This window comes from Podarcis tiliguerta (assembly GCF_965153285.1).
Source record: "Podarcis tiliguerta genome assembly, chromosome: 4".
Taxonomy (NCBI): Eukaryota; Metazoa; Chordata; class Lepidosauria; order Squamata; family Lacertidae; genus Podarcis; species Podarcis tiliguerta.
Window position 1 is genome coordinate 81550182 of NC_139537.1, and position 21662 is coordinate 81571843.

At 41.2% G+C, this 21662-nt stretch overlaps 1 protein-coding gene across 14 annotated transcripts in view; it reads right to left on the minus strand.

The window, feature by feature from the left end:
* Window positions 1-21662, minus strand: part of FARP1 (FERM, ARH/RhoGEF and pleckstrin domain protein 1) — a 188097-nt gene that overhangs the window by 22902 nt on the left and 143533 nt on the right. For 8 of the 14 annotated variants that reach the window (XM_083437656.1, XM_083437664.1, XM_083437654.1 and 5 more), the window contains exons 14-16: window positions 13453-13640; window positions 10741-10830; window positions 9572-9705 (exon numbers count right to left, since the gene is read on the minus strand). In XM_083437656.1, coding sequence (XP_083293782.1) covers window positions 9572-9705; window positions 10741-10830; window positions 13453-13640 — 412 coding nt within the window. Of the gene's footprint in view, window positions 1-9571; window positions 9706-10740; window positions 10831-13452; window positions 13644-21662 lie in introns of all 14 variants that reach the window. The other 6 variants (XM_083437660.1, XM_083437653.1, XM_083437665.1 and 3 more) reach the window with 1 other exon arrangement.

Here is a 21662-nt window from a genome sequence, read left to right on the forward strand (position 1 = left end):
AAAAAGGTTATTGACAAGCTGGAATGTGTGCAGAGAAGGGTGATCAAAATGATCAAGAGTCTGGAAACCAAGCCTTATGAAGAAGAAGAGGAGTTTGGATTTGATATCCCGCTTTATCACTACCCTAAGGAGTCTCAAAGCGGCTAACATTCTCCTTTCCCTTCCTCCCCCACAACAAACACTCTGTGAAGTGAGTGGGGCTGAGAGACTTCAGAGAAGTGTGACTAGCCCAAGGTCACCCAGCAGCTGCATGTGGAGGAGCGGAGACGTGAACCTGGTTCCCCAGATTACGAGTCTATCGCACTTAACCACTACACCACACTGGATCTCTTATGAGGGAGTTTAGCTTGGACAAGAGGAGGCTGAGAGCAGATAAGATAGCTATCTTCAAATATCTAAAGGGATATCTCACGAAAGATGGAGCAAGCTCCTTGTCTCCTACTCCGGAGGGCTAGGATGTGAACCAATGGATTCAAGTTACAAGACAGGAGATTCCAACTAAGCATCAGGAAGAGAGTGGAACAGACTCTCTTTGAAGGTGGTGGTCCATTGGACGTTTTTAAGCAGAGGTTGGATGGCCATCTGCCATGGATGCTTTAGCTGAGATTCCTGCATTGCAGGGGGTCGGACTAGATGGCCCTCAGGGTCCCTTCCAACTCTACAATTCTATGATCCCTGAACAATGTGGAAAAAGGGGCACTGGTGACTGCTGAGAGGATAATGGGACAGGGGAATTCCCCGTACCCACTGTGAACTTCCTTAATGCAGCCTTTGAATTAAGGAGAACACAGCAGAGTCTTTGTATATTAAAACGTTAAGACAAGAAGCCCCTTGAGGTCAAGCTTTGTCTTCTTATTTCAGACTCTAATGAAGACGAAACAGACCACATCCAGCCTAGGTTAAGTAATGAGCCATGGCCTTAGAAATCAATCACAAACAGTCTTTTTAAAGAGGGAGAGAATGCTAGGAGGAAATGTATTCATGACCTCCTTTTTAAAAAATTCATTCATGCCAAAAGTGGGATTTCCTATGTGCAAATTCAATTTTACTAGTTCTGTTCTGTGTATGACTACTCAGAAATATGTCCTATCCCTATATACACACACTTGCTTGGAAATAAACCCTAAGTAGACATGCACAGTAAAAATGGAAGGAACAATCTGGCTTTCTACAGCTGGTGAGACTAATCTGACATACAGGTTATACTGTATATGCTGAAAGCAACTAGCAAGGCTTATTTGCAGAAACTGCAAGGAGATAAAAATCACTCTACATATTTTACTTGCCTCATTATTTTCAGTCAGCTTATTGTTCAGCGCAATGGATAAAAACTAGTAAACCCCCCTGCGGTGTTTTAGCCTGCCTGGGAAAACTATTACATTAGAATAAAGAACTCGCTGTGCAAAAAAAATAAAATAATAATAATCAAGGATAAATCTTAACGCACAGGATTTCCTCATGCGAAACATAAAATTTAAATCACAGGCCAGAGAAACAAATCTGCAGTTTGTTACTGACCTTGCTTTCAGTCAAAACCTCCCAAGACAGACCTATAAATTGTTATGATTTTGGGGTTAACACATTCCCCTGGACTAGTACAGCTTGCCAGAACACAATAAACAACAGTTTGCAAGCGCTGTCTCCAGAGAGGTTTCCCAGTGGCCTACTTACTTGGTACTATAGAACGACTAAAGAGTTTCTATTACCTATGAATGCACAATGAAAGTAACGGATATTTGAATGCACAAAAAAAAAGGTGCACCGTTAGATAAAAAACAGAAAAAGGGTGAATATGAAACAAGAATATGGCTTCCAGGACTAGATCATATTGTTCTTTCTTAAAAACAGCTCTAAGCCCATATTGAAATCATTCACCATCTCAAACAATTCTATGCCCGTGAGCAGAAATGCCTAAAGCCTCCTTTGAACATTCCTTAAAAATGTCAAGACAGGAAGTCTTAGCAAATTATGCTTTCTGCATCCCCACTACTATAGAATGGGCAGTGTGCCCTGCTGCAGAAACAATTCCTAACTTGTGCTTCTGGCTAATTAAATCTGAAAGAAAGAAGAAATACTCCTAACAGAAGAAAGCCTTAGTATCGATTTGGCTCCACCGATTTGGAAAGCCTTAGTATCGATTTGGCTCCACCGATTTGGAAAATATATTCATAGGGTGACTACCCCTATCGCTTTTGGGCACAGGCAACCCTACAAATCAACTCATTCTAAGGAAGGGCTTAACTCACTTTGCACAAATATAGGGCTGGAGGAAAAAATACGTCTGGTGCAAGAGGTCAATTTTCCCCACCACAGACTACATGGCATACCTACTCAACACAGACAACCACTGTTGCCATTACAGGTAGAGAATAAACCTCTAAAAGTGGAAGCAAATGAATGGGTTATCATTGTGAAAATGAGAGTGACTAAGGCCCGGATTCAACTAACCCAGTGTGCTAGGGAGCAGTATCAGCGCTTCCACTGGTCTACTCCCTAAAATCTGTTTTAGAGGGTCAGGAAACTCCCAGAACAGCACGCAGGGGGGAAGGAGAATGGGGGTTTGTCCCCTCTTGCATGCAGAAAAGTTTGTGCTGACAGAATAAGAGTGCAATGTTGAATTCCTCCCTTAAAATCTGGCTGGACTTTAAAGTGCTGTGGTTCAGCATTCATGATGGACAATTGTGTCCTTTAACTGAATCCAGCAGGATCCCAACCTTCAGGTGTTTACAGATAGACTTGTAGAGTTGGAAGGGGCTACGAGGGTCATCTAGTCCAACCTACTGAAATGCAGGAATCTTTTGCCCAATGCAGGGATCGAACCCACAATCCTGAGATTAAGAGTCTCTTGCTCTCATCACCTTGTACCCTCAAGCTGGAGTTACAGGCCAACAATTTCTGCTGGGCAGCAAGCTGGGGGATGCCAGCATATAAGTAAATCTTATCACTGGTAAAACAGGCTTCCGCCTCCAGTAATATTTAGGAATAAGTCAGAGGAAGCAAGAAATATTATATTATAAATAAGAATTTATAAAAGAAGCTAAACAAGTCCTGCTACAAGCTCCAGCTCTGCCAACCACATTATTTCCAAGGCATATTCACTCGAGTTGTCAGGCAGACGATTGGTGAAATCTTAGGTTAATATGCCGTACAGCTGAGTATGCTCAGTATAAAACACTTATATTTCTGCAAGTCTATTTGTAAACTGAAGCATTGGACAAAGAAAACATAGCAATTCAAATGTTTACAACTTATCTATTTTGTGGCAGAAAAAAAGTGGCATTAAATAAAGGAACAAGCCTTTTGGTCTCAGCTAATTTTTTTGTTTTTGTTTCAAAAAAGCTTAGTAGAAAGTGTTTCATTTTTATCCCCTGGCACTTTTACCAAATATAAAAAGGAGTGCAAACTTTGTCCTGGCTCTTCTTATTTCTGCTATTCAGCTCAATACTACTTACCACATTTGGCTCATGCCCAGCAAGCAATGTGTAAAGGCGTTGTAAAGGAAAACTGATTTCATTTCTGTTTGATCGCCACCAAATAGAGTTTACTCTCCTGAGTAACACTACTAAACTCCAGGTTTTCTAGATATGTACTATGCCAATGATTGAGGAGTACATTAGAATTTAATTCCTTTCAGTTTTTTCTTCTTTGACTACTGATGAAGAAAATTACAGATGCCAATAGAGGGAATAATTCGTTAAAGATCAGTGATCAATTGAAAGAGTAAGGCTACCATCTGAGATATTTATGAATTTGTCTATCTGCTCAAGGGCCCAATGTGGAAGGGGAGGGTTTAACAGGGATGGAATAGCAAAACAAAAACATTTCCAAATTACTCACAATAGGTAGGGAAAAGGTTCCTTAAACGGTTAGCCGATTCTGATAAGTCACCAGATCTGCCTCTTATTGCCTCTGTTTTTAATAAATCAGGATTAGCTAGAATCACACAGTGGGGAATAATCTTACAAAAACCATTAGCTCCTTCTGGCACCGTTCCACCTCTCTTTTTAAAAAGGGCTTCTTTGACCTTAGAGCTGAATCCCTCCTCGTAACCGATCTCCTGCTCAGAGGTTTAAATATATTGTCTACATTAAAGATCTAGAGGGATTTAAGAAGTTGATGAGATGATTGGGCTATCAGATTGGTGAAGCTTAATACCAACAGCAGAAGAGGAGGAATCTGTAAACTTGGAGCCACAAACCTGTAGGTGCCACCACAGAAAAAACGTGCACACCTCAGGAGTAACGTTTTATCCTTCGCATCAAACTCCAATCTCCAAATCCAATCTCTGGGTTCTAGCCAATGTTGCACATGCAGAAAACGATTTGCGCAGCCTCAGTGGCGTAGCGTGGGGGGTGCAGGGGGGGCCGGCCACACCGGGCGCAACATCTGGGGGTTAGGATTAGGGGGCGCAAATCCACGGGTTAGGGGGCGCAAATTACTTGCCTTGCCCCGGGTGCTGACAACCCACGCTACGCCACTGCGCAGCCTCTCTTTCCTTTCCCATACTACTGATATCCTCCAGCCCTCTGAACATCGGACCATCTGGGAAGGGGCTACTGAAAATTCTGGGATGTGGCATATGGTGTGGAAATTTGGGGGGGGGGGTGTGCCTAAAATCAGGCAGAGGAATCTTGTACTACTGTCACATGATTCCTTATTTCAGGTGATTTCTCCCCCCAAAAAGATAGTTCAGAATGTTCAGTAGGTTCCACCCATTTGCTGCTGCCTTGGTCATCCGAATAAGTTTTCCAAGAGAGGGTATTGAGAGTTGCAGAAGCGTTGGACTACTGGTTGCACGAGCTACCTTCTGCTTGTGCAATCTTGGCTACAACCCGCCATGTTGAAAGGATCTCATGAGTAATAGTATGTTTCCAAGCACAATTCAAAGTGTTGGTGCTGACCTTTAAAGCCCTAAACGGCCTCGGCTCAGTATACCTGAAGGAGCGTCTCCACCCCCATCGTTCTGTCCGGACACTGAGGTCCAGTGCTGAGGCCTTCTGACGGTTCCCTCCCTGCGAGAAGCCAAGTTACAGGGAAGCAGACAGAGGACCTTCTCGGTAGTGGCACCCGCCTTGTGGAACGCCCTCCCATCAGATGTCAAAGAGGAAAACAACTACCAGACTTTTAGAAGACCATCTGAAGGCAGCCCTGTTTAAGGAAGCTTTTAATGTTTAATAGATTATTGTATTTTAATATTCTGTTGGAGGCTGCCCAGAGTGGCTGGGGAAACCCAGCCAGATGGGCAGGGTATAAATAAATCATCATCATCATCATCTTTGTCTGAGACCTTAGGTAGCTGCTGCCAATACTGAGATAGAAGACAGAGCAATGGTTTTAGAAGGAAAAAAATTAATGCAAGTGCTTTCTGTGCTTCACTGGGTTCAGGGTCTGGTCATAAAGCAGTGGATAGTTAGGTTTCCTGAAATTCTACCTCCAGAATACTCTTTCCACATAAGGTCATATACCTAACCCAGTGGGGACACCTGCTATATAATCCCATCCCTGCATACTGTCAATGAAAACTTTCTAGGCTGTACACTGTTCATACAAGGAGGTACTGACAGGTAAGAAGTCACCTGGCCACATATTATAGAGGGGAAATCGGAAATTATGGAAAAGTGGTCTGCTAAGCAGCTTGCCTTGCTTTTCACTGTCAGACCCTGACAGTCTCCAAGGAAGACAATGTTCTAATGGAACACAATTTCAAACTATGCTTGGGGGTACTTGACAGCTATGGCGGGAGGTTTAAATATAGCTTTTGTTACTTTGTGGGCCTTTCGGCAAGGCCGTGGCACTGTGTTGTACGTTATGCTTTTGGAAGGCTTACAAACCAATGCCTGGCAAATGGATCACATCTGTCAAACAAACACGTCAAAAAACCTTGCTTCGGAGACAGTTTTTATCTACCCGCCATTGCCCTAGTTTTGAATTTTCACTTGGGACTATGTAACGGCAAAATATCATTTCTGGATAGGTATGTATTACACCGTACTAAAGACTGCAGAAGTTGGTGGGATCTATCGAGGCTTGCTGTCTGGGACTGCCGAAAAGACCAAACTGTACTCCACATTCTTGCAACGGAATCAAACCAGCTCTCAGCAGAATCAGCCTCAGAGAAGTATGACAACTGCAGAGTCCTCCTTTATATCGCTGTGGCGTAAGACATATGGCTACGGTTAATCTAAATCGCAAACCCTCATCTATCAGCAGCTCTCCTTTCCTAATACTTGGGAAATCCTTTGTGGATTATGAGAGCTAACTCACTGATAAACAATGCCACCTCTAAATGAAATTACACATTAGTACAACCAACACAATCAGGCACACATTCAAAAATTTTATTAAGTTTAGCCTACTCCTGTTATGAAATCAAATTTTATTTTTATTTTTTTGCAGAAATAGACACCTTTGCTATAGAAATAGCGTGTGAGGCATTAGGTGTCTTCTCTGTGAAATAACTTTCTTTCAGTAATATATTGAATAAATATTTTGCCGAGGTTGTTGAAGTAAAATTCATCGTCTTACCTGCCACTTTATGTCACTGGATATTTACAAAAAGCTGTCTAACTTGCAAAGGGGCTTGTCTGAGTAAAGTTAACAGCATTTTTTTGTCTACTGACAAAGTAGACTATGACATACAAAAAATTATGAGCTTTACTTATGTCACTTTGGAGATGATGATTATTATTATTATTACTATTACCCCACCCATCTGACGGGGTACAGACAAGAATGCAGGCAAATTTTGGAGATCAGCAAAGAGATGCATTTTAAATCTGGAAAGCTTGAATCCTACTGCAATGATGCAAGTTGAAATATATGATCCTGGGAGATCCTATGAGTACCACACATACGATTCTTTAGCTGCAGACCTTGTTCTGAATACAATTCCCTTTCTGTCACAACATCCAATAAGCAAACAACTGATTTGGTTGCTCACCTACTTGCTGTGAGGGGACTAAGGAAGGCAGGGTCACATCTGACCTTCCCTTGGGTACAATGGGGATGGGAGTTGAGACATAATCTAAACACTTTCTCAACAGCATTCATGATAGAGGAGAGAGCAAATCCTCTGTTTGGTGCTTAGCTTTCAGTGGTGCTGCAAAAGCATTAATTCAGAAACAAGGGGAAGTATCCTTTACAGCATTGTTCTGGAGGAGGAATGTTTAGGAGAAATATTCCCCAAGGAGAACATTTACAGACTTAAACACTTGTGTTCGGCATCCTAATGTTTTGCTTCCATAAATACTAGACTTCTCCAATCCTTTGTTTTGCTTTTGTTTCGAGTGACTGATTAAAGCAAAATTAAATTGATTAGCGCTCGTCAGGTCTGATTGCACGATTACAGTTCCCTCCTATTACAATTCACTTCCGAAATGAGGTCAACCAGCTTCTCCTATTGCACAGCGATACCAGAGGCAAAAGAATAAAGGTTACGAAGAATGATAGAATTCTGAACATGCTCAGATCATTGATTAGATTTCTGCCAGCAAAGAAAGGTCTCCTTTGATGAACATTTCTTTCAAGTGGCATGTCTCTCTGACTAAGTGTTATTTTATTTCTCCTAAAGCTAACAGGTGTGTCCCTCTGCCCCGCTGGCTGATTAACTGTCTTGCTTTCATCCAATACAATAAACAAGTAATTAAAATAACAGTACCTTTTAAAGGCTACTATGCAATGAGGGACGCGGGTGGCGCTGTGGGTTAAACCACAGAGCCTAGGTTCGAATCCCCGTGACGGGGTGAGCTCCCGTTGCTCGGTCCCAGCTCCTGCCAACCTAGCAGTTCGAAAGCATGTCAAAGTGCAAGTACATAAATAGGAACCGCTCCGGCGGGAAGGTAAACGGCATTTCCGTGTGCTGCTCTGGTTCACCAGAAGTGGCTTAGTTGTGCTGGCCACATGACCCGGAAGCTGTACGCCGGCTCCCTTGGCCAATAAAGTGAGATGAGTGCCGCAACCCCAGAGTCGGTCACGACTGGACCTAATGGTCAGGCGTCCCTTTACCTTTACGCAATGTAGGTAACAGTTTTGGCATGCAGGTCACTATCATATATTTGTAAAATAAATTTGACTGAATTAAGAGATGTACAGGTTCAACAAAATCAGTTGTGGAAATCATTTAAGGGGCTTTGAACTCAGCAGCCCACATTTTATGATTTAGATGAACCAATTTTACTGATTTATCAAACAAATGAATGTTTTCAGCCATGATTGATGTTCTATGTTATTATTTTATAAAGCTTTGCAGCTTGTTCTAGGTGGTTCCACTAATTTCAGTGAGACAAAAGCTTTAGCACTACAATCTTCTAATGCTTGGATCTCATTATTTTACTCCTGGAAAACATCACACAAAAGAGAGAAAATAAAACATAACATTAAGTTTTGCTACCATGCATCTGTACTAGATAGAGAGACAAATCTTGAACAAATCAAGGCGATCCAACTTTGTAATATACCTGTATCACAACTGGGGTGGGTGTGTTAAAAGATGGAGGGGAAACAAAGGCTTTTCTACAGCTGTCCTACACCAAACCATTCACATGACATTAACTCACATATCCCAGATATTCTCCCCCAATCCGGATTTTCAAAGGGCTTGGAACCCCAGAATATTTTAAGAACAGGGGAACACTAAAAATATGGCCTCCCAGCAGTCTACATTTCATTCTGATGAACTGGTTTTCCTGCTTGGCAGGGGGTTGGACTCGATGGCCCTTGTGGTCTCTTCCAACTCTATGATTCTATGGTAGATCAGGTCTGGGGGGAAAAAGTAAGAGATGGACAGAGGTAGAAGCATCTGGTGAACTGAAACTATAACGGGGTATCAGTTACAGCAAAATATTCGAGACGCTGAGCACAGCATTGCCCTCTGATAGAAAATAGCTTGGGCAAGGAGACCCAATTCAGCAGAATCAGATCATAACCTTTTATGCCCCTATTCCACTCCACAGGCAAAGCAAACTTACAAAAGATGAATGAGAAAAGGGTATATTTAGGCAAACAAGTGGATAAGTTCTTTTAACTGAATAGGTTAGAATACAACATCTAAAGGTACAAACAGAAGCAGTGCAGGATATCTGATAAAGATCTCCTACAGGGAATAAGAAAATTAATAGCAGCTTTGGGTTGGAGGAGATCAGATTGGGACAATGACCCTGACAGTGCAGAGCTTAATCCTTTCTTACACATGCTGTATTCTCACTCAAAGATTTGATTCTCCACCCTATGATCTGGTTTGCTTTTTGCCATGTGGAGGAAAACCTTCCGATTTTATTCATATATTTGTACATTTAAAGTGCGAGGGAATTTGGAACTGTAAAACAGAACAGGACAAAAGGGTTAGATCCCACTGCTTTGGTATAAATCCAGTCAGTGCCCCTCCCCCTTTATTAATCTTTTTACGCAATCAAGGATCTCCTGCATCACGTCTAGGTGCACCCGAAGATTTATAACACTCTTCTTGCTGGAACTTACAGCCAACCCATTCTGACGTGAAGGAAGGCATAACAGAACATGAACCTATTTAGCACGGAAAAGGAACGTTAATAATAATAAAAAAACAACTGCTTACCACAGGGCAAGCCGCTGCTCTATTTCCTTTAAAAAGTTGGTGTGAAATTTGTGCAAAGGTTCAAAGTTGGAAAAGATGAGATTCTTCAGTGCTTCTGGCATGCAGTCTTCCTTGCTAACTGTGCTCTGGAACCACTACAAAGACCAAGAAAAGCAATAAGGCAGGTCACCTTTGGGGCCAAGTCTGTTGAGTAGCATAGCCTTTCCATGGGGCTAAAAGAGCATAGGTTCTGCTTGGTGAATGACTCTCCCCAGCAATAAAGGTAAAGGGACCCCTGACCATTAGGTCCAGTTGTGACCGACTCTGGGGTTGCGGCGCTCATCTCGCTTTATTGGCTGAGCCGGCGTACAGCTTCCGGGTCATGTGGCCAGCATGACTAAGCCGCTTCTGGTGAACCAGAGCAGCGCACGGAAATGCCATTTACCTTCCCGCCGGAGCGGTACCTATTTATCTACTTGCACTTTGGCGTGCTTTCGAACTGCTAGGCTGGCAGGAGCAGGGACCGAGCAACGGGAGCTCACCCCGTCACAGGGATTTGAACTGCCAACCTTCTGATCGGCAAGCCCTAGGCTCTGTGGTTTAACCCACAGTGCCACCCGCGTCCCCTCCCCAGCAATATCACATCACAAATTTGCATCTTGGCTCAGCCAAAGGGTGCTATATATAACAGAGAAATAGACACAGCACGCCTTATAAACAAAGTCAATTAGCTTCTAGAATGTGTTTTATTGAGAATGTATAAAATGTTTAAGAGCTTACTGTGCTGGGGGTGGCGGCGTTATATGAAGGGGTTAAGTTTAAAATAGCATGTGAATGTTGGTGGCCAAGAAAAGCTGGGTTCTTTTTACTGTGTTAAAGGATTGTAAGATTTCACTTCTGATTGGCTTGCTGCATAGAAATTCTTGGTCACTCATTGGATGAGAAAAGTGACTTGATGAGGAGAGGCCACTCAAAGTGGGGCAGATCAGGAGCCGGCCATTGCCTCACATATTCCCTATCCTGTAGGGAGAAGGTATTGAGCAAAATATATCAATTAATTTTTGGTATTTCCCCCCCTACCACAAGAAGAGGGTTGCAAGGGAGGGAAGGCACAGCTGCCTAGAATCCCTTAAGTTAAGTTTTGTCCAGAAAAGCTCATGGTTCTGTGCGTAATGTAAAAGCAGACATACCGACGTGATGACTTCAAGGTCTTTCAGGTAAGTTCGTTCTGTGGTGGAAACTTCTTTAGCAATGAAGTATGCTTTGTCAGTTGGAAACCTCTGAAAACAGAAAGAAAGAAACAGAGGTTTTGGTCTTTACCCAAAGAGTAAGTTCACTTTTGGAAAAACCTTGCCCAATGTGATACAGTGGTACCTCGGGTTACATACACTTCAGGTTACATACGCTTCAGGTTACAGACTCCACTAACCCAGAAATATTACCTCTGGTTAAGAACTTTGCTTCAGGATGAGAACAGAAATCGTGCAGCAGCGGTGCAGCGGCAGCAGGAGGCCCCATTAGCTAAAGTGGTGCTTCAAGTTAAGAACAGTTTCAGGTTAAGAACAGACCTCCAGAACGAATTAAGTTCTTAACCTGAGGTAGCACTGTATATTTTCAGAAATATGAAACTTTTTTAGCTGCTATGTATTTATTAAAAATGGTTTTAGACTGCTCTCTCATACAAAAAATCAAGGTGCTGTACAACAAAATATACAGTAAATCATAGTACACCACAAAAACGTTAACAAGTTTAAACAACTGGACACAGTGGCTGCAGAACCCCCAAGTGTCCCTATTTTCCAAGGACATCTCTGATTTAGAGAAGCCATCCCGGTTTCTTATTTGATCTCTGAATGTCCCACTTTCCCCTAGGATGTCCCTATTTTCACTGGAGAAATGTTGGAGAAATATGAAATTTTAACTAAAGATTTGAGGCTTCCAACGCAGGATTTGTGAGAACATGATTTTTCAAAGGACCCTCTCAAAACCACCACAAAATAGTAAGAAACTCCTATGCCCATGGATGCCTCCTGTAATTTCCTGGATCTGTTGTCATCCTATGTAAAAAAAAAAAGAATCAGGAAGATCCAAAGATCCACGAGGATCTGTGCCCTGAGTCATTTTTGTGGTGCTGAAAAGGACTGGAGCTGTGGTTTTTACTGTGCAGTCTGCCACTGCAAGCTTTGTTCTAATAGAGTTTTCTGATGGAATTTGGGGGATTTTTTTTTGGGGGGGGGTACCATGTAAGATCATGCAAATGTCAGAAGATCCATTTCAATTCTCCTGGATGTGACATTTGTCTGAACCCTGTGGAAAAGCAAACAATATATATCTATGTGCTTTCTCTTTCTGTACGAAGGAGTGACCCAGGGGAGGGGAGGAGAGAAGCAATCAGGAACTGATCAAGATTTTGGGGGGGCTTATATGTACCTAGTATTTTCAGCATTAGGATACAATAAGGGGCATATACTTCTTCCATATATGTAAATATGGGCAAGAACTGTTTGCATGTAGGACAGTTAGCACTTCATGCAGTAATTGACCAAGAATGACTTCATATCCATATTCCAAACAAGGCAAGAAGTACACATCATACCTCCGAGAAACCTAATGAATTTCGTGATTCACAAATGGCAAAAGGAAAGCTCTGATATAAAGAAATTGCATTCAGCTAATGGTGTGGTGTCCTGCTACCTTACCCTAAAGACGTAAACTCTTCCAGGCAATGCAACAACTTTTATTGCTCTGCCTCCATCCAACGATCAGTGATGTGCTAAGCACACCCTGTAGCCAACATTGGAGCATTTCTAAGCAAGCTTACGCAGAAGTATTCAAGAGCTCACTGGCACTTGCTCTCTAGTAAGCACAAAGCAGGATTGCAGCCCAAGTTTTCTTCATTGTGATGGTTGTCAAAGGGGCCTTGTCAAACGTGGATGTATTGTGATTTGGCTGTCTACAAAGTGCAAGGAAAAAGCTCAAATCAGCTGTACGGTCAGCCAACTAGCCAACACGTGGAATGGAAAATCCCCTTCCAGGCTTTTGACTTCATTCTTCATGCACTTTGCCTGCTTTGTCGAGGAAGGCAGCTGAACCCTGCTGTGTGCTCCATTAGAACAATCAAGGCTAAGAGCTGCCTAATCGTGCCCTGCGACCGAGAGCAAGAGCAGAAAGAAATACAGGAGAGCAGGGAGTTGGATGTTATCGGTCTGGGTGTAAGCAGCATCAGGCAAAGGGGACCTAGTGAGGTGGTAATAGGAAGAGAAAGGCATTGAATCCAAGGGATTTGGGGTGTGGGGGAGAAGATAGGAACCCTGTTCCCTAATATGTACAGAAAGCTTTTCTTTACATCTATGGGGAAGCATTCAAATACGAGCAGATACCCTTGGTCTGACTGATACAGTGCACCAAGAGCTCAAACCATATGAATCTGCTGACGGTGTAGTTCAACATCAGAGGTAGGTGGACAATATTTGTGGTAGATGTGGCCTCCTATACTTGTGAATCACTGTATCAATTTGAGCACACAAATTCATTGCATCACCTACTTTGTGGTAACAGGAATTTATTTTTCAGGTTTTGTTTTAAGTTAAAAAAGAAAGAGAAGTCATTTGTGGAAAGGAAATGCCGTCTTTCCATGGTAGAGCACATGCCACAAATCAAAGGCTCGCTTCCCAGCAGCCCAGTGACTTTGAAAGATCACTGCTTGAGCCCTTTAGATCTGTTAAGTGTTTAAAAAAAAAACAGTAGCAGACACTTATGCTCTGTTAAGCATATGCTAGTTCCTTGTATAAAAAAATGGAGGTTGGTTGGACTGAATCTGATAGAATAATAAATGCAGTTAAAATCCTATGTGTTTTAGACATGCCAGATATCGTAACCAAAACGGTAAGAGCATCAAGTACCTTCCTCCTGACTTCCTCTTCATCATCAGTGCGGACACCAGTTTGGTCATTCATCAGAGGACTGACTAATGGAGAAGCTTGCCTGTTATCAGGACTCAAATTAGGAGACAACGTTGCATTTGTCATAGCTGGTCCGCCTTGGGAATTGATGGACAGTTCTGAAAGGTGGGGGCTGCCCGTGAGAGAGCCTGCTGAAGGAACAACAGAGTAAAATTCAGAATAATTTAGAAATATTACGTTTTAGCATATATGAGAATTATAGCCAAGAACCTCAGCCTATGTAAATGAGATGGTTCCAGCTAGTTAAATCGAGCTACTAGTTTATCTGAAGAGCTAATCTGCCTATTTAGTGCGTATGGAGAACGGACTTGAGTAAGATTCACATTGCATTACAGCAGCGAAGAAAGAAGAATAGAGTCTTGCTTTAGCATCTGCTTCTTTCCTAGCATGTGATGAATCAAGTTAGAACAGCTTTAGAGAGGCAGCTTTGTGGGATGTATGAGCTTCTGTTGTTAGATCTTATTCCACTCACACATTTCAGATGCCACAATAAACTATTCTTGCGCCATCTCCCCCTTCATGAACAAAAGGAAGAAGTTTTCAAGCTTCTGTTTTTAGTCTTAAGCAAACCAGCTTCCCACTATATCTGACTATAGGAACTGGCTCTTTCAAGTTAGTTGAAGCAAACCGGGATCAAATTGTGGTTTCAGATCCCAGATTAACCAATTAACCGTGGTTAAAACCAGCCACCGTTTCCTGCATCCAGGCACAAGAGGAAGCTGCATTTTGTTCAAAGCCATGACAGGAAGTTTTAAACCTCCTCCTCTTGCACACAAATGGGGGAGCACATAAATCGGAGGCCAAGACCTGCTCATCTTCATAACTTTGAATTGGGCCATACGGTCAAAGGACCTTGGTCTTAGCTCCAGTAGGCAATAAAACTGTCCGATCTGCAGCCAGGTCAAAAAAAGGGTAAAGCTTGCAGCTTTCACTACAAATTCAAAATGTATGGTTTTCATCATCCATTAGTACTAATACCCAATTAGCAGCACCCAAAGAAACAGACATTTTTCTCACTGAACTCCAACCCCCATCACTTGTTATGCATAGAGATACAAGCGAAGTGTCCTGCTCTATCCTCCCCCCACATTTTTATTTGAAAAATTCATTGTCTTCCTCATCACTTAATCTAAATAGAAACGGATGGGGATAGGGGTGGGATTCAGTTCAGATGGTTGGGGAAATCCTGTAATCAGAAAAAAATAGGAGATGTTTAAGAAGCAGTCAAGTTGTGTGGGAGAGAGTAATACTGTCCAAAGAGGACATTGTCAAAGCTGTAAATTTTCTCTGTGCTCTACTATTAGTTTTAGTACATAATAAATGTAGAAACAGAGAGAGTTACCCTATAGTTAACTGGCGTTTGATTCACCCTCCTACAAACTTAAACTCCAGAAATGCAACTGATTAAAATTATTTCACAGGGTGCTAACAGAATAAGCATTAGAAAGAGCAGAATCTAGAGGAGGAAAGTGATTTTCTATGTCAATGTCACATCTAGAACAAAGGGAGCAAACTACTCAAGCCCTCTTGCTACGTACAACATAAATATGTACAGTGTACCTTGTCAAGTTATTCCACGCTCCTCTGACTGTTTTGGGGTTGAAATGCTAGCATTACATTGATACAATAGATGTTAGTTTTTAAAAAGCATGTGGAAGGACCACTTCAAAATGTTCGCTGTTGTTAAGCCTAAGAAAAGTGTACAAAAAAAGCGTGAAAATGGACAATTGCACACTTTGGTGGCTACGTGAAAGACAATGGCCTGAAAGGGCTTTAAATGCTGTCCTCCTTTCTCGGATGAAATCTACCATGTCTTTTTGACATAAAGTAGTCATCAAGCTCACATTCAGTATATATTTCCAACCACATATTTCTGCAACCCATTAATCTTCCTTCATGCTTTACAAAAGCATCTTAATTTAGGGAAACAAATAAGCTGTCAGCTAGTATAGCTAACAATACCCATCATGTTCACGCACAAATGATAGGCTCTTTATTACAAACATATCAAGAAGTTTCATCTGAATTTTATCTTGGAAGCCCCAGTAAAATATAGCACAGCATCAAAAATTCAGAGAGATTATGATCAATTCGTTTTTCAGCAGGACCTAAATGGTGTATAGATTTTTGAGCTGCACTAGCAAGTTTCATAATTTATCTCATCATCTTTATCAGCACCAAAGCAAATTATGCAGAGCAAATGGGATACTTGCCTGTAGATATATATATATATGCCTCAATGAAATAAATTTACCCACAATTCCAGGCTATGCAGATGCTCAGGAAAATCTGAGAGAAAGCCAGAGCTTGTTACACAAATGTCAATTTTATTGACACTAGTACACAACTGTATACAATAATTTCATAATAAAATTAATGCAGTTATAAGAAAAAAAAGAAGGGAGGGGCCCTAAGGTCAGGAAATCGTATTTTCTAAGTTTACAACTGGTATGTTTTCAAACGACATGTACAAAAGACCTACAAGAATCATAGTATCACCTCAAATATGTAGTAAAAACACAGAAATTCTGGCACCGTGCCTGCCCACATGACAGAAGAAAAGAAACATTAGCATCCGTATGTGAAGTTTTCTGCTTCTCGAAAATTAAGCATCTGAAATCTAAGTTTACGGACTGGCCACAGCTAATCATAGAAAGTAGCAGCTATACATGACCAACAATCTTGTTTTTATTTTTCTAGATCTTCAACAACTGAAGTGGTGTATTTGCCATTATACAGGAGGGCATCCGTATGGCAGCCTGATGCAAATGCTTGGGCTGTCCCATCAAAACACTTGCTGTAGTGTTGAGGGTTCCTGTCTGACTCGTGGCTCAGCTAGATTGCATGGAAGCTCCAAAGGCATTAATCAGCACCTCAGCAAAGAGTCTCTTTGTGCAGCCTACTGCAATTCAGAACTGGTGTTTCGCAGTTCTCTGAATCTAAACTCCACCAAGGTTTGGTTGGGGACAGTTCACAGCAAATAAAGTCAGGATTCCTTTGAACGTTCTTAATTTAATATCACCCAGTGACCACCAAATGTAAGATAGTGGTGTTTCCAAAGGCTTAATTAATACCCCTGTCATTTTTCCCCTGTCAAAATATGCAGGAAGAAGAGACTAAACGAATACTGTATAGAATTGAGATCTAATCATTTTCTTACTTGCAGCTGCATGTGTGGAAGATGCCACACACATTTTATGCTACAGGGTTGGTGGACTGGAATCTGGGGATTAGCAAGGGACAGGCTATAGGAGTGAAAATGCAGAAATATTTCTCTGTAACCTGGTACCCCTTCCTTGCTTCTAAGGACAAAGAAGATGATAAATTGCTCCTTCTAATTTCACAAAGACCCCATTGTGGTCAGACACAATTCCTAAACATTCATGGCCGCTTGATTGATAACAGCATAACCTATGCCTGCTTTATCTTATGCTACATTGCAAATTCTGCCTCAGTTGTGAGAGTTATTGAATGTCATATCTGTACCAATATTGACAAATTATCTATCTTTCTATCTACTGAAGGCCAAAGGCTAGGAACTAAAATGGACAGAAGGCTTCACAGCATTTTCTCCATGCTGTACGTCATGATCTAGATTAAAATCAGCCTCGCCTTTAAAGCAGAACTCTTTTGCTCCTTGCCTGTCAAGCAGAGGCACTGCTTTGAACTTATCACAATGCATACCAAGACATGTGATAAGCTACATCCTAGAAATGCTATGTAACTTCCAAGAGCTCATGCGAGAACAAAGGTGGAAGGCTTCCCTCCTTAATAACCATCTGTCGGTCTTCAAAGTCTGCTGTTTCCTACAAGGAGTTGCAGAAAATCACAACACATTACAAACATATTGTACGATTTGAAGTTCACGTCAGTCATATTAGCTTTGGGAGAATGGCCCACATGGTGCCTTTCTGTAAAATGGGGCACCTTTGAGAAATGCTTCCTATGAACACATATATAATTGCCCTGTAGAAAAAAAGTGATATTTCAGGGGGCTGTAAGGTAGCTAAAGACGTAATGAATGCAGTATTTTCCTGGTAGAAAGCTTATCCAATGGCCAAAAAAATAAGCAAGGACTCATCTGATGCCTTCAAGGGTGTCTTTATATAAATATTTAACCCCAAGCAAGCATTTGGATTACTAATCCATATGTAATTACACATAGGATTGTACTGTCTTAGATCTATGTCTGCATAACTCCCCACCCCAATCTGTTTGATGCCCAGCTGAATAATGTAGATGATGTGCAATGTGAACTAATCCCTAGAAGGATTCATAGCAAGTCTATAAAAAAGGCTTTCAAATAAGATTAAAATTTTCTTTAGACTTCTATAACTAAAAAATTTGCATCACTGAAGTGGGATACTCGTAAGATTGCTATTTTGGACCTCAAAAATATTTAAATGCTGGTTATTTAATTTTTTCCCTTGGTACACACTAGAGTCAGAAATGCAAATGCCTCTAAATCAAACTGATGCATTCCTCATTCCTCATACTATAAAATGGAGGGTGAATAGTAATTTTAGCTTCATGTCAAATCATCCAGGATTGACTTTAGAACCTGAAAATCAAGTGGTGTTCTTGTCATTCCTCAGATCGTCAACAACAAAATAAGGATTCCCTTGAGCAAAATTTGAGGTGGAAGTGCTGGAATGGGGTAGGCGCAGGTTGCTTATATTGGCTTACGTATAGCTATTTTTTAAATTAAAGAACCACCACCAAAAATCTAACAACCTTTTCTTTAAAAAAGAAAATGAAAACAGACAACGTACTCAAAAGACTGATGGAAAGCAGACACATTCAGTAAGAACGTGTTAAAGAAATGTAGATTTATAACCAGCACTCCATAATAACGAATAAAGGTACTATTGACAGCTATAGCTAAGATACTTGAGTTCATACACTCCTCACCGGTGTCAAGACAGTTAAAACAGAATTAATTCTGAGTGTTCTTTTGTTTCAAGGATCCCCCTTTCCCATTTTAAAGAAGAGGAGCCTGTGAAGATTATAAGAAGGAACAGAGAAATGGCTGATTTGTGTGGCCCCATCCATCCCCTTCTGAGCCTTGGGCAAAGGTGGGGGGAAAGGGAAGAGAGAGGCCCATATCTTTGGGGGCAGATGAGTATTCCATTTCTGTATCAGGAAGACTTCCCCTGCGTCCTGCACAGAGCTACAATTCCCAGAGTTTCTGCTACAGTTCCTAGGATCCTAGGTTCAGAGAGGGATGATATTGCTTTAAATGTATAGTGCAGAGGGGCCGAGGAAAGTCATGCATCCCCTCTTACAATTTCTATGGAACGTGCAAAGCCACAGCTTGCTCTTGAGCTAATTTATTGGACAAGAGGTTTTCAAAGGGGAGATGCAGCAAGAGGTTTCAAAAATAACATAAAATAAAAATAATGCAATTTCAGCAAAGATATGGGATAGAGGCTGCCTTGCTGAGATAAACGAAGGAGGAAGGATAAAAAGGTTTTCTTGGGTTCTTAAGGCTTGAAATGGATACCCGTGACAGTGGTGATAGGGCATGATTTGAGAGTATGGCGCATCGTACCAATGAACATGTCCCCCTGCACTTGGGTCAACAATTTGAGCAACAATTAAGCAAGGAAAAGTTTTACAGCAAGACACCAGTTAGAAAGGGTAAAGCCTTCAGTACAGGTAATAAAAAAGCAAAACGAAATTAATGTCATGCATACATAGGATAACTTCGGCCTGACATGCTTACAGACAGTCACCAAATTCAGCATTAGGTTTAGTAGCCAGGAACCCCTTCCTCTTGGGTACAAAAATCCATGCTGAAGTGATATATAATAGTATTAGACAGTGGCAGGTACAAAACTGGACAGTAACTGCAGCAGTTAGCCGATAACGGATTACCCTTTGATGGAAAATAATGTACATCATGATAAGTCTAATAGCAATATGGGTGCGGGGACTTTTAGAGGCATGAAGCATGTCCCTTGTCTATCTTTGTTCTTTCCATCGCTGAACTAAGCAAAACAAAAAGCAACAGGAAAAAAAATAGTGGTCTGAATATAGTACCTTAAAGCACACATGCATGTAGAAATAGTCGCTTATTCTAAATAAGATGCATATTAAACATTACAGAATATGTTTGCCTGCACAGTCAAGGGCACTGGTCCAATCCACATGTGCAAGCAAGCATGTGCTGCAGCTACTGTCCATTTTGGCTTCACATCTCCCTAAGAAAGCAGTGATCCTGCTAAAAAGCAATTTTGTAATGGATCCAATCTTTTTAAGTGCTGCCTTCACTGGAAAGCGAAGGGCACGGTAGCTCCGTATCATCACCACGGTCCAAATATTTGTGCAGAAGGTCACATTCGTTTACTCATCAGTTTCTCCATTTTTTATTTATTTATTGCAAAGTAGGATCCTTGCAGTGGGTGACCACGAAATAATGAATTTTGTAGATGAATGCAGGATCACTGTGCTAGGAGGATATTTCCATTTCCAAGTGGGCTATTTCCCCCTCTAGCAAAAGGTCATTGGGGCAGCGTGGCAAACAATGCAAGGAACAGAAGATACACCATGCTTTGAGTATAAAGACAGAACAATGGAAAAAGGCTTTTTCCTCCCATAGAGGTACATGCTGAAAAAACATACAGTGGTATATTTCTTTTTAAAAAAACAAACAAACCAACAAACCATTGTTAAACAAATGACAAGAATGAGAATGAAGACCCCAGCAATTTTTTGAATTGGTATTTTCTAAGTTTTGAATTTTCAAACCTATAATTCAATGTGTGAACTATATCAGGGAAGTGCCAATTGTAAGAAACATAGCCAAAGTTTGTATATTAGATCTATCAGAACAGCAATAAGGGGTGGGGTGGAGATAAGAAACTGGGAGTGGAATATTTCGTGCCCTTCCTGAAAAGTGAGCTCTGAAATAGGTAACTCTTTCCAAGCCCAAGACTGATAATTATGTTGTAAATTCTCCATAAAAAGTAAAGTTTGAATGACATCATGAGCGTTTTGCTGCAGCTGCTGTGTTATGGTTGCCATACATCTAGAATTTCCCGGACATATCCAGAACACTGCAGCCAAAAAAAAGTCCAACAGCTCTGGCAAAAAAGCCCAACAACTTTTCTGTCTGGATTTGCACTGTTTGAAATATGGCGACCCTACGCTGAGTAGCATGCTCTCCATGCAAATATAAAACAGAGCGTTTGCTTTTCATTCACAAATGCTCTTTTGCACGGATTCCTGACGTGCGCTTTATTCCCCTTGTTGAAAAAAGTAAAATGCAAGAGCTGCTTTAACAGATAATTAGATAAAACCGATCTTTCTATAAAGCACAATAGACAAGTAATCAAAAAGCTCCTCCTCATCAGTGAGATGAAAACCCATCGAAAGGGTGGGTATACTAGACTGCTTTGCAAGAACCAGAGAAACAGAGCTATTCCTAAGCTTTGCAAGAATCTTATGGGGGGGGGGGACGACCCACATCTATAGAACAGATGATTGAGAGTGGGGGTGGGTGGGTTCATAAAAAAGAATAATAATATTGCCGTATTTAGAAAGTGAACCTTCCAAAAAATGGAGACACACAAAAAATATGGATTGCCAGACACTACTAATACTACATTAATTTTTTAAGAGGAGCCTTAAAAGGAAGTGCAACTTTTTTATTTAAAAAGTAATAATCTAAAGTGAAGATCAATGTATGGACAGCTACAAAGATTCTGTAGATTCTTAGGACTGATAAGAAAACAAATCTGTAGGGCAGTATCACAGAGCATGTGAGAGACTTAAAGGGGAAACCATGTCATACTTGGGAAATTATTTTTGACTTGGGTTTACTTTGTATGCCCCACAGAAGTGACAAGAAAAGAACTGTTGGCTGTGTGTCCTCTCCCAACACTTATGACTCATGTGAACGTGCAAGCTATTCAATCTCTAAATGAAGAAGACAGAATGTGCACCACTCTCTCTAGGGTAAATGTGCATCAACTGTCGCCCCATAAGAGCCAGAAAAGAAGACAGGAAGTATCACTCCCTTAATGGTTCCTCTTTTGCTACTTTCATGGAATGGTTAAAGTAGGCCTCAGTTTGGGATTCGCCCCACCATCAAAAATGCCCATTTTACTTTGCTTTAGTAGCAAATTTCCAATTTACTCCTAACTCTA